We start from the raw sequence: 16,479 nt of genomic DNA on the forward strand, positions 1-16,479 counted from the left end.
AAAGTACTTTTGAAAATAGAGGATATCAGCTGTGTTCTCAACCAATTCAGATAAAAACTCCATCAGATCATCAATTGGTTTTTGTGAACAGTGATACATCAGAACTTACAAGCCTGGATTCACTATTAATCTGTACATTTTAGTTTGTTTTTATCAGGTCCACATTATTCGTGATATTTAGCATTTTGAGATGGTACTTACTAATGGGTTGAGAATATCTACTTGGTACTTTACCAAAACTTGTAATATGCAGAACCAACTGAACTGATAATTGGCCTGCCAGGAAAGTTTGTTTTGTGTGTTTTTATTGTACCGTACATGTATGGTAGCAGTGGAGAGGTCACACACAACTTCTTTATAATGCTTTCGTTACCTTTTAACAAGTTTTTCACTTTCCTATTGAAACCACTGTTCACATTGTCTAATGGGTTCTTATTTAATTCTTTATATGTGCTATCATCACCCAAAAGATTTTGCATTTTTTCTATGTATTCACTTCTATTTAAAATTACAAGAGCGCCTGATTTATCTGCTTTTGTCATGTGTATATTTTTATCTTTTTTTGGTTTTTTATATTGGCCAAATGGGGAAAGCATTGGAAAAAAGATTTGAACAGCATAAGAAATGTGTGAGATATGCATAGGGAACAGTGATATTTTTTGACACATGTTAGTGAGGAACAATCATGCTGTCAACTGGGAAGGGCAAAAGGATTGTATATTCTAATAATACTGGAAAGGAATATCATTGAATCTAACTTTGTAAAAGAGATTACAACCATAATATGAATATCAGTCAAGGGATGTATAAACTTGATCCTTTAATATCAAAAAGAATTTGTAAATTGTTTAAGTTTTAAGGCAGGCAGTAGAGATGTATGAATATAGGATTATCATTTTATGAAACACAGTACAGGGCATGGTACTAATGAGTTTCTAAACTTCGCCTCCCTGACACCTGTCAGGTGAGGTCTAAAATTAGCCTATCATTGGCATGTTTATCATTATTATCCCCTGAGGAGTATATTGTGATTTTTAGCTAAATGAATTTTGAAGGCCACTCCTACCTCAAACACTGCAGTGGGTGGATATATGTAGTCTCTAACGGTTGTATGTTCGTTAGTACTGTTCCTGTAGTATACTGTATATATATGTGACTTCTTATACTCTGTATCAGTCAGCCGTCAATGGCTTGGAAATAAAGTCCGGAAACCAGTCAGGTAATGTGGTAATGTGTGATAAATGAATCACGTACAAAAGTGATAATAATTATATATATATATATATATATATAATTATATATATATATATATATATATATATATATATATATATATATATATATATTATATATATATATATATACATATATACATACATATATATATATATATATATGTAACATATATATATATATATATATATATATATATATATATATATATATATTAATATATATAATATATATATAATATAATATATAATATATATAAATGAGAATATACATTATAAATGACTTATGTCTTAGCCCTTATTAAACTACTTATGACATAAATAAATCATTGTAAGAATCCTTCTTTCACACTAGAGCTTCATATTTTAGGATTAGATTCTGTATTAATCTTGGATCCAAAGATACTGTATAGTTTTATAAAGTCCATCACTTAACAAAGCATATCACTAACACTAATTTCATCACAGTTAGCTCCATTTTGAATTATAATGTTTATACAAACTAAAGATTGTGAACAGTAACGTTATATTTTGAACAGGTAAAATCAGAGAATGACATATTAATATGAATCTTTTATTAAAAAAATTTGTTTTACAATAAATCTTTACCAAACACAACACTAGAGAGAACAGATTTCCAGTTTAGAGATGGAGGAGATGGTAAGACTTCACATTGGGCATATTTCAAAGCTTCACTAACTGGTGTAGGCCAAGTGTATAAATGGAATTTTAATATCGATGACTGCTGGTCTCCAATATTCTTACATACTTGGAGGCATATTTCACCTGTAAATGACAAATTGTTAGTGACACTGTGCTACTGCTATGGAATTTAAGGAAATAATATTACCAAGGCTAGTATGTAGAACATAACACCATCACTGATCATAAAAAGATACTACTGGCCTTAAGAAAAAACCTTTCCTTACTAATGAACAAAAAGCACAGATATTACCATAATAGAACCACTAAAGCTATTACACCAACGCCCTTCAGTGGACTATAAATTATTTAATCATGCATGCGTCCTTCCTTATACATTTTGAATAATTCAATGCATGTAATCAAAAACATTTCAAAGTAGTGCTTGAATGTACTTTTTTCACACTAGAGCTTCAACCCATTTTTTGGGAAAACAAAGTAAATAAGTTACTGGTTACAATTGATGTGATAGGGAGAAGAAAAATGAGTTTCCTACTAGGAAGCTTCCATCATAAGAACCAAAAACACACTTCTAAATTCTGCTTTGATCCTAAGATGTGTATCAATCAGAAAGGGTGAAAGGCAGACGCTTAAGAGTGAGGTAGGGAGGGCAACTGGAGTATAGGTAAAAGATTTTTTATTTGTGTATTGTAACAAAACTTGCTGGGGTTAGAATTTTATGTAACTTCAAGCCTTTCATTTACACTACAGCTTAATAGCTGCTTTGGAGGGCCAATGATTTCAGGATCTCCACTAGCTATTTTCATTCAGCTGAACATTATCAAGTTGGTATCTGGTACCTGTAACTTAACTCTGAATTTAGATATTATTTGAAGAATGATATGATATAGTATTGGTACCTGTAACTTAACTCTGAATTTAGATATTATTTGAAGAATGATATAGTATAGTATCCTACTAAATGTACCCACCAAGACTGATACCAGTTACGGACAGGCTGTGTTGACATCACTGGAGTCATTTTTAGAGTAAAATGAAATTTTCTAAATGATACAACGATCATTAGTAATTTTGGGGACGTCATGGAAATGCCAAAATAAGAAGGCCTGAACTTCAAGAACCAACAATTCTTAAATCATAGGAATACATTTATCTAGAAGTAAGCATCATTTAGCCTCAATAGTCTGATTTAGTTAAACTACTTAATAAAGATATATATGTTCATGGATGCTGCAGTCCCTGTAAAGGTTCTGCCGACAAACTGCTTGAGGAGTTTCACATAAAGCCCTGATATACATCCTCTGAGCCTTTGAAACTATAAGGAGCCTGATGTAGAATCTAAACAACCTATTTTGAACTAACTATATCACCCACCCTTAATCTTCATATTGGTTATTTCTGAAGGCAGGGCTAAAAAGTCTCGTTGCTTGGCTATTACCTCTGGGAAACTATTACAGATAAAAATAACAATCATATACTACACCTGTAGACTGTATAATCCATGGGTAATGTGTTATGTTGCAAGCATTTCCCAGTCTCACCCCGCTTATTGCAGAAGGCTACTCACCTCACCCTAATCTGACTAAAACAGGAAGAAAGTTATTCTTGTTTCTTCTTCAGTATCTACGATTATCCCAGACTAGTATCATATTTAGTGGGAAACTTGGATAGTTTGCTAGTGACTAAGCAACATATGAGAATGATAGACTCTGACATAGTCTCAATTATCCACTTCTCAGACTCTTGAAGACAATTTCCACACCAAGTGTTGTTACTTCCCATTGTTGGAGTACTGTGAAATTGGAAAAGGAAACTAGAATCCAGAGGGCCTGATAATGTCCATGTAGTATCCTAGACCAGCAACCTGGCTAAAGCAACAGGGCTTGGTTTAGGAGTGTTATCTTTATCCACTTCTATGATAGAGAAGAATAAGGAATATTACAAAACATCTTAAACAAAATTGAATCTTAAAATCCTTCAGATGTCTATGACCCCTGATTCTTGTCACAAACAGGAACTTACTGGGAGGAAGGGTAGCAATTCTGGTGCTTTCAGTGGGGCATGCTTCCCCCTCCTTCACTGTGCCCTTAATTGCTACTTTCAGTTCGGGGATAAAATGCAGCATTTATAGCTAAATTTAAAATAATGTGTTGCAAAAATACAAGCTGGTTCATCATTTTATTATTATTGTTGTGTTGCTTGTGACCCTCTTTTTAAACGGGTTCTATTGAATATTATTGCTGCTTCAGCTGCATTTATTTTGTAGAAACTTTTTCTATTTTTCATATTGCAGACCTCTCTTCAGTGGAGGTGCGTGCTAACAGCTACTTCTATGTTGTCATTTCATGGGAAAAGTCAAAATCTGGATTCTCTTCTTTATATATTCTATACAGTTGGTTCTATACCCAATTGTTGCGGCGGCCAGCGTTTCGACATGACTCTTCTGTCATTCTCCAGCAGGAGTTAGTAGAGGACCTTGGTGCATAGGTCCTTCTGAATTTATACACAGGCTTCAGTGGGGTCATGGATGGCAATTTCTGGTTGTTTTACCCGATCCTTGAACTTCAAGCCAAATTTCTCTGGCGGCTCGATCTGACAGATCTTTGCAACCTGGGAATGTCATTCATTCAGCGTTCCCATTGGCCTGCCCGTGTCGCGGTGATGTCATGCCCGGCTGACATCATCGGTAGTTTTGGCTGCCTGCAAATCCAGCGAATACCTGAAAACGACAACCCTGAGAATGGAGATGCCCCTGATGAGGCGGCGCCGCCAGACAATCCCCGACTCACGACAGAAAGGTAGATAATGACATCATTCATCCATAGGCCAATAGCAGCCAAACTACCGATGATGTCAGCCGGCATGACATCAACGCGGCAGGCCAATGGGGCGCTGGAACCAGATAACATTCCCCGGAGTTCGCGAAGATCTGTCAGGATCGAGCCCCTGAAAATTTGGCAAGTTACGGCTGACTGCAACCAGTCGAATTCGCCATCCATGACCCCCATTCAAGCCCGTGTATAAATTCAGAAGGACCTGCAATCTGCCAGTCCTCTAGCTCGGCTGAAGATGAGAAGAGTCTGTTGAAGCGGCGTTGCGGCAGCAATTGTATGAACCACCTGTATAGAATATATAAGAAGCAGAATCAGATTTTGACTTTTTTCCCCATGATAACAAATATAGGCGAGCTGTTAACACTTTGCACCTCCACTGAAAGAAGTCTACAACAAGGAAAATAGAAAAAGTCTTTTCTATAAAATAAATGCAAGCTGAAGCAATAATATTCAATAGAACCTATTGTTATTATTATTATTATTATTATTATTATTATTGTGTGTGTGTATTATTATTAATGTAAAATAATAATAATAATAATAATAATGTAATAATAATAATAACAATTTCAGCTCTCAAAGCAAAGCCAGAGGGTCACTCAAGGTCATCATAATGCAGTTGAAATTTTCTCTGTACTGTTATTTTCCTCCTTAAGGGATATTTTTGACAAAGATTGGTTCTTATCTTGGGTGAAGACTTGCCCTTATCCCTGGCAATGGATGAGGCCATAAACATGCTCTCATGCTGCCTGCTTATTGTTGGTCTTACTCAGGGCTGTTCTCTCTCCATGACTGCTTGTTTCTCTATTTTCTATCCCATGACTCATCATATGAGTGGGATTTTCTCCTTTTCCATTTTGTGTGCAACAGGCTTTTCTGAATCAGAAACCAAAGGAAGCACAATATCTGACTTGATGCTCTTCCCTCCTGGTAGCACAGGTCTCAACTCATAAAAGTTCATATACCAAGCTCCTAACCTGTGTATTTCTGGCAGTATTACCTGTTACCTTCCATCTCCAAGTCCCAATCAATATGATTCCTTAGCTCTGCTAACAATGTTGGAAAGCATAGAAAAATGCGTTTTGATAGAAGGTGCAGTAAATTTATGCAAAAATATTAACAACCATCTACCAATGTAGCCTATGATGATAATGATAGTGAATTAGGTGAAAAGAAAAAGGATGTTCAATCAACCCGCACTAACTGCATGGACCTGCCATGGATAAAGCAATCAAGAAGTGAGCATTTTAACTGGGGATTAATCCTGTGTTTGGATGTCCAAACAAAGTGATGAGGCTTGTAAGTTGTATGAGCACATTTGAACTTTTCCTTTTTACTTTAAATACAGGCAAACACTCCTTTCAGAAGATAAAAGTTTAACTGTTATGTACATTATACACTAAAAGAACTGTGATAAGTACAATAACTCAATTATTGTAAAGAACTAGTACTGTACAGCAGATAAGCTACTTTGCAAAAAGAACATATTTTTGGCAAATTTTCAGTACAATATGCTTAAAAATTAAAACCAAACCACGTACATTAAGTTACACAAATATGAAGAAAAATGTTTTATGTTAACTGAACTACATAAAAACACTATATACTATATATACTACCTTTAATCCGATTAGAACCCATCAAATTCAAGACCACTAAATACAGAGGATTAAAATTCAAAAGCCAGATGCATGAAGTTAGGATACCTCGCAGAGCACTGAGACTGACTCGAAGCTGTAAAAGAAAAATTGATTCAAAATGATGCTGATGAACATTATCTTTTTTAAATAGTACCACAGCTTCCCCTTTATTCAGTGATCAAAAGTAAGAAGGAAATCTCTCATCTGAACTTCATATGTATTTCAGAAACTCTTAAAACTTATATCTGACTTATTTTGTATCTGTAGATTTTCAATATGTAAGTATGGCTTGACTTACCGTGACAAAAACAAGGTAATAGACAGTAGTTGTGGGTAACAAGAATATTACAAGTGTGAAAACCACAGCAGTCAGAACTCTTTTCAAGGACATATGCTTTCCAGTGTCACTGTCTATTCTTAATTTTAAAGGGTTCCATTTCCGACCTCGGAATGCTCTCCACTGAGATCCTAACAATGATATTTGGAGCATGTGGATCCTGTAATACAAATTTTAACAATCATAAAGTTAAGAAGTTTCCAGATACTGTGACCAGTATTATTAACATATTTCTCTATAAAACAAATGTCCTTTTAAAGTATTTTAATAGTTTTATCACAAAAAGTGCATTTAGTCATGAAAATTATATGAAAATACAGTAATTAGTGAATATTTCTCAGCGAAAAATTCCACGAATGGGCGAATTTTCCGTGAATAATGGGTAGATATGTTCTACAGAGAAAGCCACGAATACGTGAGTCCGTGAATAGTGAGACAGCGAATGGGGGGGGGGAGGTTTACTGTACTGATATTCAATCACATAAGTAATCCTTTTCCACAAAGTATAGTTTTATCCAGTTATGTATCATAAACTTGTGGATAAATATGGCAATATAATTTCATAATGGGTATCTCTGAACTTAAGAAAAAAGCCAGACATCCTAACAACTCAATGAAGGACTAATGAATTTTATGTTGTAAAGAATATAAAGACTTCTGAATTGAGATTACCTTCAAGTAAATGTATGTTAGTACTGTAGTTACATACCACAGTTTGCTTGATGCATACACAATTTTTTTTTAAATCATTTTAAGTTTTTTGATCACAGAACTGCTTACCACACTAGACCCTAAATGACCAGGTTTAGGTTTTTAATAATCTTTTATATACAATATGCATACAGGAAACATTTACAAGATCATTGGAAATATAAATATGAAAAATAAACTCACTTCAGTCATCAACTGTAAAAACCAACAGCAAGACAAAGTGTGCACAAAACATAACCTTGTTGGAGGTAATGAAATTTAAAAATCATACCTTGCAGCATAAACATAAAAACAGTACAGATGGAGAGTTGCTAGATCTAGGAGGTCTGACAGAATGGCCACTTGAATTGATAATCCAAACATTCCAAGCCATACTAAGATCCAAGCTAAAGCTTTCAAGAGGGGATCAGCCAGTTCTGAAAATAAAGATCATTCACAGATATTTTTAAACCAGGATACACTTCCATCAGCTGCAAATCAAACAGTAAAACCACAGCAGTACCAAACATCACTGATTTGTATTTCATCAACAAACTGTGTAAAATCTATATGTATGTACCTGTAGTACTTATACATGCAGTCAAATATACTCTTAATACCACATCCTGTAGGCTGCTTATCAAATGAAACAGATAAAGTACAGAAAATTGGGGCACCCCTTATACCATGGAGAACCGGAATATTATTATTGGGAGAAAAACATCCATTCAGCAAAATTTTTTTTCTAATTTCTTGTTATATGTATTGCTCTTAGATTATGATAACTCCTGCTGTAACCTAGTGTCCTTGTGATACCAACAGGAACATGAGGTTCACTGACATTATTATATTATTATTATTATTATTATTATTATTATTATTAAATAGTTTAAATAGCACAGTGAGGCAACTTATATAGTCTAATAAGACTGGTCCAAAGGATTCATTATTTAACAAAGAATACACATTGGAGCAAGACTATGCTGACAATGTTGAACTCCCAGTGGGGAGAGAGAAAAAGGGATAAAGGAAAAAATTACAAGAGGATTTTCAAGTCCAAACTTGCCCTCAGTTAGAAGTTGACAATACAGTATACAAGAGTGGAGAAGCTGAGACAGTAACTGATATTATTATGATAAGAAGTGCAGATAACATTAAAATACACAAAGGATTGCACTGTTATACCTGGTGAGGCTTGCTAACACAACATAGTGCTGCAGGCCGATTTAATGAGAAACAGAAAGATGAGAAGGCAGCCAAAAGAATAAAGGCACAAAAACTGATAACTGAAGTAAAAAGAGAGTATCAAGAATATTGTTGTGGACATCGTGAAGTAAGAAGTCAGAGAAAACCAGTACATGTAGTGCAAAGTTGAAAAATGAATACAGTAATGATGGAGTATGGAATAGTTGATGTTTGCAAATGATATAGTACTTATTGGAGAAAGTGAAGAGAACCTCCAAAAACTAGTGAACCAGTTTGAAAGCATTAGCAAGAAGAGGAAATTAAAAAATTTGTAAATGTGAGGAAGAGTAAAGGTATGAGGCTACTGTACATAGCAACCAGGAATATAATGTAGTGAATGATGTAGATGGTGGAAGGATGGAAGCAGTTGATTTATTTGGATATTTGGGAGTAAATATAACTGATGATGTCAGAATGAGAGAAAAGCCAAGTCAACAAATAGGTAAAGCAAGTAAGGTAGAGGGGTGTTTGCAAACGACTGTGAAAAGAATTTTCACTGAAAGCCAAGTTTGAAATGTACAGTACTTGGAGAATTTTTGAGCCACCTCTACTCTCTAGAGATGAAATATTGATACTGTATTGAATCCAAATGAAACAAAAATGTGGAAGTTGTAGTATACTGTATGTGGCATGAGAAAAATGAAAAAGGTTAGAAATATGGAGATACACAGAAGTGATAAAAAAACAGCATAGGTGAAAAGATGGATCAGATTATTTTGTGAATACTCGGTCACATGGAAAGAATGGAGGTTAAAGGCTTTAATATGAAGGAAGCACAAGTCTGCACACAAGATAATGATTTTTCTGTACAAGCCACACATACATTATGGGTAAAAAAGTTGAGAGGTGAAATCTTTTGGCAGGTGAGACTGAGGGCTCCCCCTCTGCTTTCCTCATTTCAACCAGATTTACAGCACTGTTTGTCCACCCAAACCCTGTTTTTAAGCTTTATGCCATTTTTCACACTTAAGCTCTAAAAAGATAGTACCTACAAGCAGTTCAAAGACTAAAAACTTACAATGCTGACACAGATAAGTAAATGGTATAAAATGTAATGAAACAAAGCATGTATAGTTCCTTCTCAAAATTATTTAATCATTTATTTCTACATTTCATAAGCCACAATCAATGTTTACAAAAAAAAATGTTACCTAACATACCTAAATACAGTCTCCAAAGGTGCACATGGTAAGAGAAGAAAGCAGACAGTGCTTGTGTAAGTGGCTGATTTAACTTAAGACCAGCAGGAGCTCCACTCAGCCACTCCAAGAGATCTTGAACACAGGAAGACAAGACCTGTTGAGTAAAAGTAAGAGTTTTCTAATAATATGAGTAAAATAAAAGGTTCAAATGTTACACTTAGATAACTTCTGTGCACAATAACAATTGCCAAACTTTAAAAGAAATTCTTATGGGCTCTGCAACAATACAATAATAACCTGGAGAATGATTTAATTCACAAAACTTTTCTAGAGGAGCCTGCTTTAATGGTTACTTCATGTATTAACTTTTATTTCTTAAACATTAATTCAGGAGGTACAACAAACTGCATCACAGGTTTACACTAGATCCTCCCTGAAGAGGCCTATTTTAGATATGGATTGCTTCTCTTCTTTGTACACATCTATAAAGATCCTCCCATTGCCACATGGCAGGCTGCTAGCTAATCCACAGAAAGCTGGAATCATAAGGACTCCATCTTGCATCTTCCTTAAAACCAATTTTTCTTACAATGTCAAATTACCCATGAACATTCCAGAACTCCTCCAGTAGTGATAACATTCCCAGGATGATTTGACAGATCTCTGCACTTTCTGCCTCTTGGTCATAAAGGCCTCACCTTTCTGCCCACTGTACCTCCCTCGAGACTAAGAAAAATCATCATTTGCAACAAACAAAGTACTGGTGTTGCTGAATGAGGCTACAGTGAATGTCAGGTTTCTAAAAATCAGCTTAATATCTCCTTTTCAAGTGTCTTAACCTTTTATGCATTCTCCATTTCTCTACATCACATTTTCCATTCCTTTGTATGGTTCTTGTCTTGTTATTTGTGAATGATTTTTATCTTTATTTGTATATTTATCTTTGCTATTTTTTCATGAACTTCACCTAGTCTTTTTTATGATTTTTACCTCTGTATATACAGTATATAGTCAACAGCTTTTAATTTCTGCAACAATCACCAAATCCTCCATACATATTCCACATAAGGTGCTATTATACCTATAAAAAGGATATTAAACCAAAAAGTAATACAGTGAACCCCGTATTCGTGGGGATGCATCCCACCCCCCCGCAAATAGGTCAAATCGGCAAATGCTAAAAAACCCCTCTAAAAACATAGAACTGCCCATTTTGATGGCAAACCAGAAAAACCCTGTAAAAAATGCTTATACCTGAGTATTTTAATAGTATTATCACAAAAAGTGCATTTATTCATGAAAATTATATGAAAATACAGTAATTAGTGAATATTTCTCAGTGAAAAATACATGAATGGGCAATTTTCTGCTGAAAAATGGCTAGATATGTTCCACAAGAGAAACCTGCGAATCATTGAGTCCATAAACCTTGAGAACGTAATGTGGGGTTTACTGTATACCAAATCAGCTGCAGTATTAATATTTATGATTAACTGTAATGGCTAGTTCTCTCCTAGCTTTGAAGAGCCACAATCTCAAAAAATCTTCTGATTGTATTAATCAGGACTTCAGTTTGATAATAATAGTTTGATAATAATTTTTAAATCTCTCCTCCAGCAAAAACATGCACATTTTACAATAGTCCTGTATCTCAGCACAGGCATATCTCTGTAATGAGAGAAATGCATATGATCAAGTTCCTTACCTTTGTCCAGCTGCAAAAGGTGTCATACATATCATTTACTGATGCATGATGGCCAATAAAGTAAGCAACAGTTATTCCACAGAACACATCCACAAATATCATTGTAATCAAGCGGCCACTCAAGATAGTTCTCCTCCTGCTTTTTAACAAGAATGTTATTTTTTCTAACTGGCTGATTCTGTATATTATTTGTTGAAGAGCACTGCTTGAATAATCAACTTTGCTTTGAAGAATATAGTGAATATTTCTTATTATAATATTTGGAATGAATGTCATTATATATATCAGAACTTCTATGAATAACACAACATGGGAAACATTTTCTTTTTCACTGCCTTCACAGCTTTTTTCTTTTGAAACACATTCCACAAAGTATGGCAATACATTTTCTGAGAGTTGGTCTCCATTCAAGGAGTATTTTTGGAGAACAAGCTCTGATTCCCATAGTTCATCGCTATTATAGTAAACAACAGTAACTTCTTCTAATGGGACACTGTGACCATATAAACTAAGTCGTTTAACACTAATACTTGGTTCACTTTGTAACTCCAACCAAATATTTCGAAAAAAACTTTGATGTCTTCCTAAGTTGCTCCCCATGATACCAACAATGTGCTCTGGTTGTAGTTCTCCAGATGACAAAACAATAACAAAACTCTCTGGATCTGTAAGGGACCCTGTGAAATAAAAATGTCATTATTATTATTCATTCTAGACTTTGACAGAAAGCATGGACAGTAACTTATTCCAATGAAATATGTAACATTTCCTTGAATATCAGTGTTTCATAAATACAAATTTCTAATTTAATTTATGCCATAATGCCAAAACACATAAAACCTGAGAGCATAATTCCAGTGTATATATGAAATATAGTCAAGTAGAATCTACTGTAGGTGAGACCTCCTGCAATAGGTTGAATCCATCCTTCTCACATAGTCCATTAAGTTGAAGTATTTGTTACTACTGTTGCCACTTTGCTGAGTAGCAGTGAACTGCAATCATCAACTGTTAACTGGATTAATTGGCTGGTGTAGAATGTGCAGCCAGGCTATTTTCTCACACCACAAGTATGTACAGCATATGTCTAAATGTCTAGGTCGTTTTTCTCCTTATGTCAATGCCTCTTCATTCTAGGTGATTATTTATGATGGGTGCTCTTTCACATCATGAAAATGTGGGACAATATAGTAAGGAATTTAACCAGCTCATATCATATCTGTTACATCTCTTGCAGTGAATGCTGGTTCCCATCCAAAGGATACATACCAGTGTCCCTCAAAATGCATTGTTGTACATCCAGACTAGGGTTTTTCTGAAAGGATGCACCTCAGGTCAGTAGACAGGGCTGACCTACTGTTCCAAAGGTCAAGAATTTCAGATAGAGGCTGACTAAATAAATGATTTCACTGAACAATACTGCCTACAGAAATTGCACTCCACTGGAGTAGCACAAAAGAGGTATTCCAACTTTTCTCTTCTGTGTATTCCTCCTAATAATGTTTCATTTGAAATTCAAATGCCATCCATTCTTTGAAATGGGTTTTCAACAATCTTTTCACACTTATATAGGTTTAAATATAGTCAGGCTTAGATATTGTACAAGTGGATCCAAAGCATCTTTCTCAAACAACAGCACTGAAACCTATCAAGTTTTGTGAGCTGGTATGCATTGGCAAGTCATCCATCAGCACAGTGATCTAGGCTAATTAACAAACAGAGGCTGAAAGTGGACTTGTCCTCCAAGACTCAATACCAAGTCCAACCTTAGTTACAGCATGCGTTCAGATGACAAGATCCCTTCTTCCCACTCAACCTTGTAGTTGAAGCAAAGTCAGTCAGTGAGCTTCCAGTGCTCACCCTAATACAGTATTACTAGTGAATCCCTTTCATCTTCTTTCCTCGAGCACACTGATCTGTCTCAGGTATATCCTGGTGTCACCATGCTTGGTGTCACATTCTCATGCATGACATTTGTTTTGGGAATTACATGAGAATTGATTTCTTACCCAAAGTTCTTCTGGTATCTCCTACTTAAGAGGGACCCACATATCAGTCCCACTATGTATCCTGGTTTCAATAATGACTAAACTTTAGTAGTTTCTCAATGATCAGCTGCCTTGGAAGTTGGAATATGATGTCAGAGTAAGGATTCCTAGGGACATAGTGCTAGAAACTTCCTTGTAGCCAAGTACAGAGATCCTTTGACATGGTGTGACACCCCATTTTTGTGATAAGGATACCTGACTGACAACTACAAGCAACTGTGAGGTGGCAGACAACAGAGGCCGTCTCTGTACATTCACGAGAAACAATGAGGCAAACCATGAAAAAAAAGGGCCACATTTGCGTTTTCATCACTGTGCATGCAATATGCTTAGTGATCTTGAAAACCAGTAGACTTTACAGCACCATCTTTTCCAGTGTTGTTACCAGCTGTCTTGACTTTTTCTCCCACACTTGTTATGTTGCATAGATATAATAACAAGACAGTTCCTTTATATGGTATCCTAAGTATGAACTTGGGTTTTTTATGGCAAATTTGTTCAGGATTTGTATTCCATTACAGAGGGAATATTCCAAGAGGCAAAAAAAAAAAAAAACTTGTCGTTCTAAACACTTAAATTTTGTATATCTTACCTGATGATCTGATAAATCTTCCATAAAGTGGTCCAGGCCTACGAATCCCAAGTTGTTTTGGCACAAAAATTGTTGCAACAAAGCTTGACATTTTGATCTCATGGAGTTACCATTAGTGTCATATCTGGAATGTTAAAATAACAACTAAGAGAATATCTCATAAAATAGAAAGTTGTTTTTTGAATGAACATCCGATATTTATGATTAAAATAAAGTATACCTGTATTTTATTTACCTCATTATAAATATACAGTATCTAACAGTAACTTGAATAGTTTTATTTTGTGAAGTGGAAAGTAATACAGTAGTACTGTAACATAATCACTTTGACTAGAATGGGTATTTATAAAGGTTTTACAACATAAAGTGGCTACAGTCCTCTTCTTAAATTGAAGTACAGTTTGTGTGTTAGTTTGTAAATTAGATCATATTAATTGAATGGTATTTCAGTATTTGCAACTGACAGACCAGTTAAATATACCTGTGCAGCTGTACCTATGCACAAGTAGACATACATTATGTGTTCATTCTTGTACACAGTATTAAAACTAATTTTGAAACTATAAGTAGATGAGATATACTGTATGTTGTAGTCTTGAATTTTGCCAGGGTAACATTTTGCAAACTTTTCTCTACCATAACATCTACTACAGTCAAAACATCTTTGGCCTTTAGCAAAAGAGGTACAGTATGTCTGAGGTCACAATTTTTTTATAATAGATTTTTAATCTTTCTTTTCTCTCATGATAACAGACATAAACATATGCTTTATTTCTCTGACACCTTTAATGTTCTAAGTGTATTCCACCAATAGTGCTGAGCTAATGAATGTACCTGTTTCTGTATTACTCCACCAAAAATCTCTGTTTTCCCATGAGCCTATGGTATCTCAATATTGTAAGAAGAGTGTGGGTAAGCAAAAACACAAAAATTAGTGGGTCATGAAAAACACAAACAAGCTAGGCTACTTTCTGAAATATGCACAATTCATGTTCTTGCCAAGAAACTAATTCATCACTTAGAGTGATAGCCTAGGCTGCTGCTTAGCCTTTAGCCCGGTTGTTTTTAGGCAAATTAAGGTGAAGAACTGCACCCATCAGAAAATTGTACCCAGTTTACATAAGCACCATCGAAATATACCCAGCCATAGGATGTTTACTAACTTAAATTTTCTATACTACTCTAACCTTAGGTGTTTGGGGATTTTAACCCCATTGAACACTCGTCGTCTCCCACTTATAAAAAATAAACAATAAATTAATCAACACACCTCATGTAAATACAAGACTTTATATAGGCTATTAGGCTTTTCACCTACTCCTAGCTTTTATTTCCTATGGGTAAAAATGTCAATATAACCACTTTTCAGACATCTCTAATGTTAAATTCGGTGTCAGGTTGAAGTGAAAGATAATACCACTGATACATTAATAACTATGTTACGAGTAGCATAACGTTGACAAGCTGTCCCTCACGGTACCAGGCTAGCCCACGCCCTCTTTAGACTAGGTAACCTAATCTACTTGTAACTTACAAAAAATCGTCACATATTTCTCACAGTTGTCAGATTAGAGAACACCTGCTGCACATTACTTCAGACTGATGCACTTGCTTCCAAATGTTTATCGTTAAAGAAAATCAGGACTTGTATTAGAATCAAATGACAGTTTGGTTGTGCTATTATTTGGGAGAGGCGTAGCATATGGAACGGCCCATCTGTGTGATTCAGTGATTGCTGTTTCATTGTAAGTATAGACTTTGTTCATTTTATGTTGTTTTATTGTGATTCCATGTCTACTTATTTTCATTTACTTCTCATAAGACAGTATATCAGTCTTATCATTGTTGTGTGAGTAGTATTTTTAGCAATTTTTTCATGTCTTATTAACACATTCAGCTACAGTAGTAACAAAATAATGTCCTCAACAGTATCTTTGCATGAACGGATAGATGTGAAAAGTATCTCCTCCCAGATTGTCATCTGTAAACAGCCGTTTTTCTGTCTGATCAACATTTTAACTTTTGTTGCCATGCCTCATTCTGTAACATTTTTTTCGAAGCGCATTTAAGATTCATGTTCATTTATTATTGTCCCATTATCTTGTGTTGGTTTTATTTAATGCAACTGCCTTGATGTTTGCATCCATTACTTTTAACAGTCCTTTATTCTAAATAGTTATCTATTGCTTTAAAAAAAGTTTGCTTCCGAGATGAACACTAAACCTGTAGTTCTGAATCAGTGATAAACTTCCCGTTAAAAAGCTTCTGCGGGGCATTATACCTACTTCATGTACCTACGCAGAAACCTCAACAGGAACACATTGATCCTATTGATATACATCATCCACTCT

At 34.9% G+C, this 16,479-nt stretch overlaps 1 protein-coding gene and 1 long non-coding RNA gene across 5 annotated transcripts in view; one reads left to right on the forward strand and one right to left on the reverse strand.

Moving 5' to 3' along the window:
* The window catches only part of LOC136834287 (uncharacterized), a 634,610-nt gene that overhangs the window by 604,165 nt on the left and 13,966 nt on the right, over window positions 1-16,479 (forward strand). The window lies entirely within an intron of this gene.
* Window positions 1,791-15,850, reverse strand: PIG-Q (phosphatidylinositol glycan anchor biosynthesis class Q). Of its 2 annotated transcripts, none has more exons than XM_067096653.1 (8): window positions 15,687-15,850; window positions 14,129-14,252; window positions 11,489-12,165; window positions 9,802-9,937; window positions 7,689-7,833; window positions 6,668-6,866; window positions 6,349-6,463; window positions 1,791-2,018 (listed from the first exon to the last, which is right to left on the reverse strand). In XM_067096653.1, the coding sequence occupies exons 2-8, from the start codon at window positions 14,217-14,219 to the stop codon at window positions 1,825-1,827; spliced, it is 1,557 nt and encodes a 518-aa protein (XP_066952754.1). In that variant the 5' UTR covers window positions 14,220-14,252; window positions 15,687-15,850; the 3' UTR covers window positions 1,791-1,824. The 2 variants fall into 2 exon arrangements, with proteins under 2 accessions (XP_066952754.1, XP_066952752.1); XM_067096651.1 differs by having other exon boundaries at window positions 15,663-15,850.

Source organism: Macrobrachium rosenbergii, chromosome 53, assembly GCF_040412425.1.
Source record: "Macrobrachium rosenbergii isolate ZJJX-2024 chromosome 53, ASM4041242v1, whole genome shotgun sequence".
NCBI lineage: Eukaryota > Metazoa > Arthropoda > Malacostraca > Decapoda > Palaemonidae > Macrobrachium > Macrobrachium rosenbergii.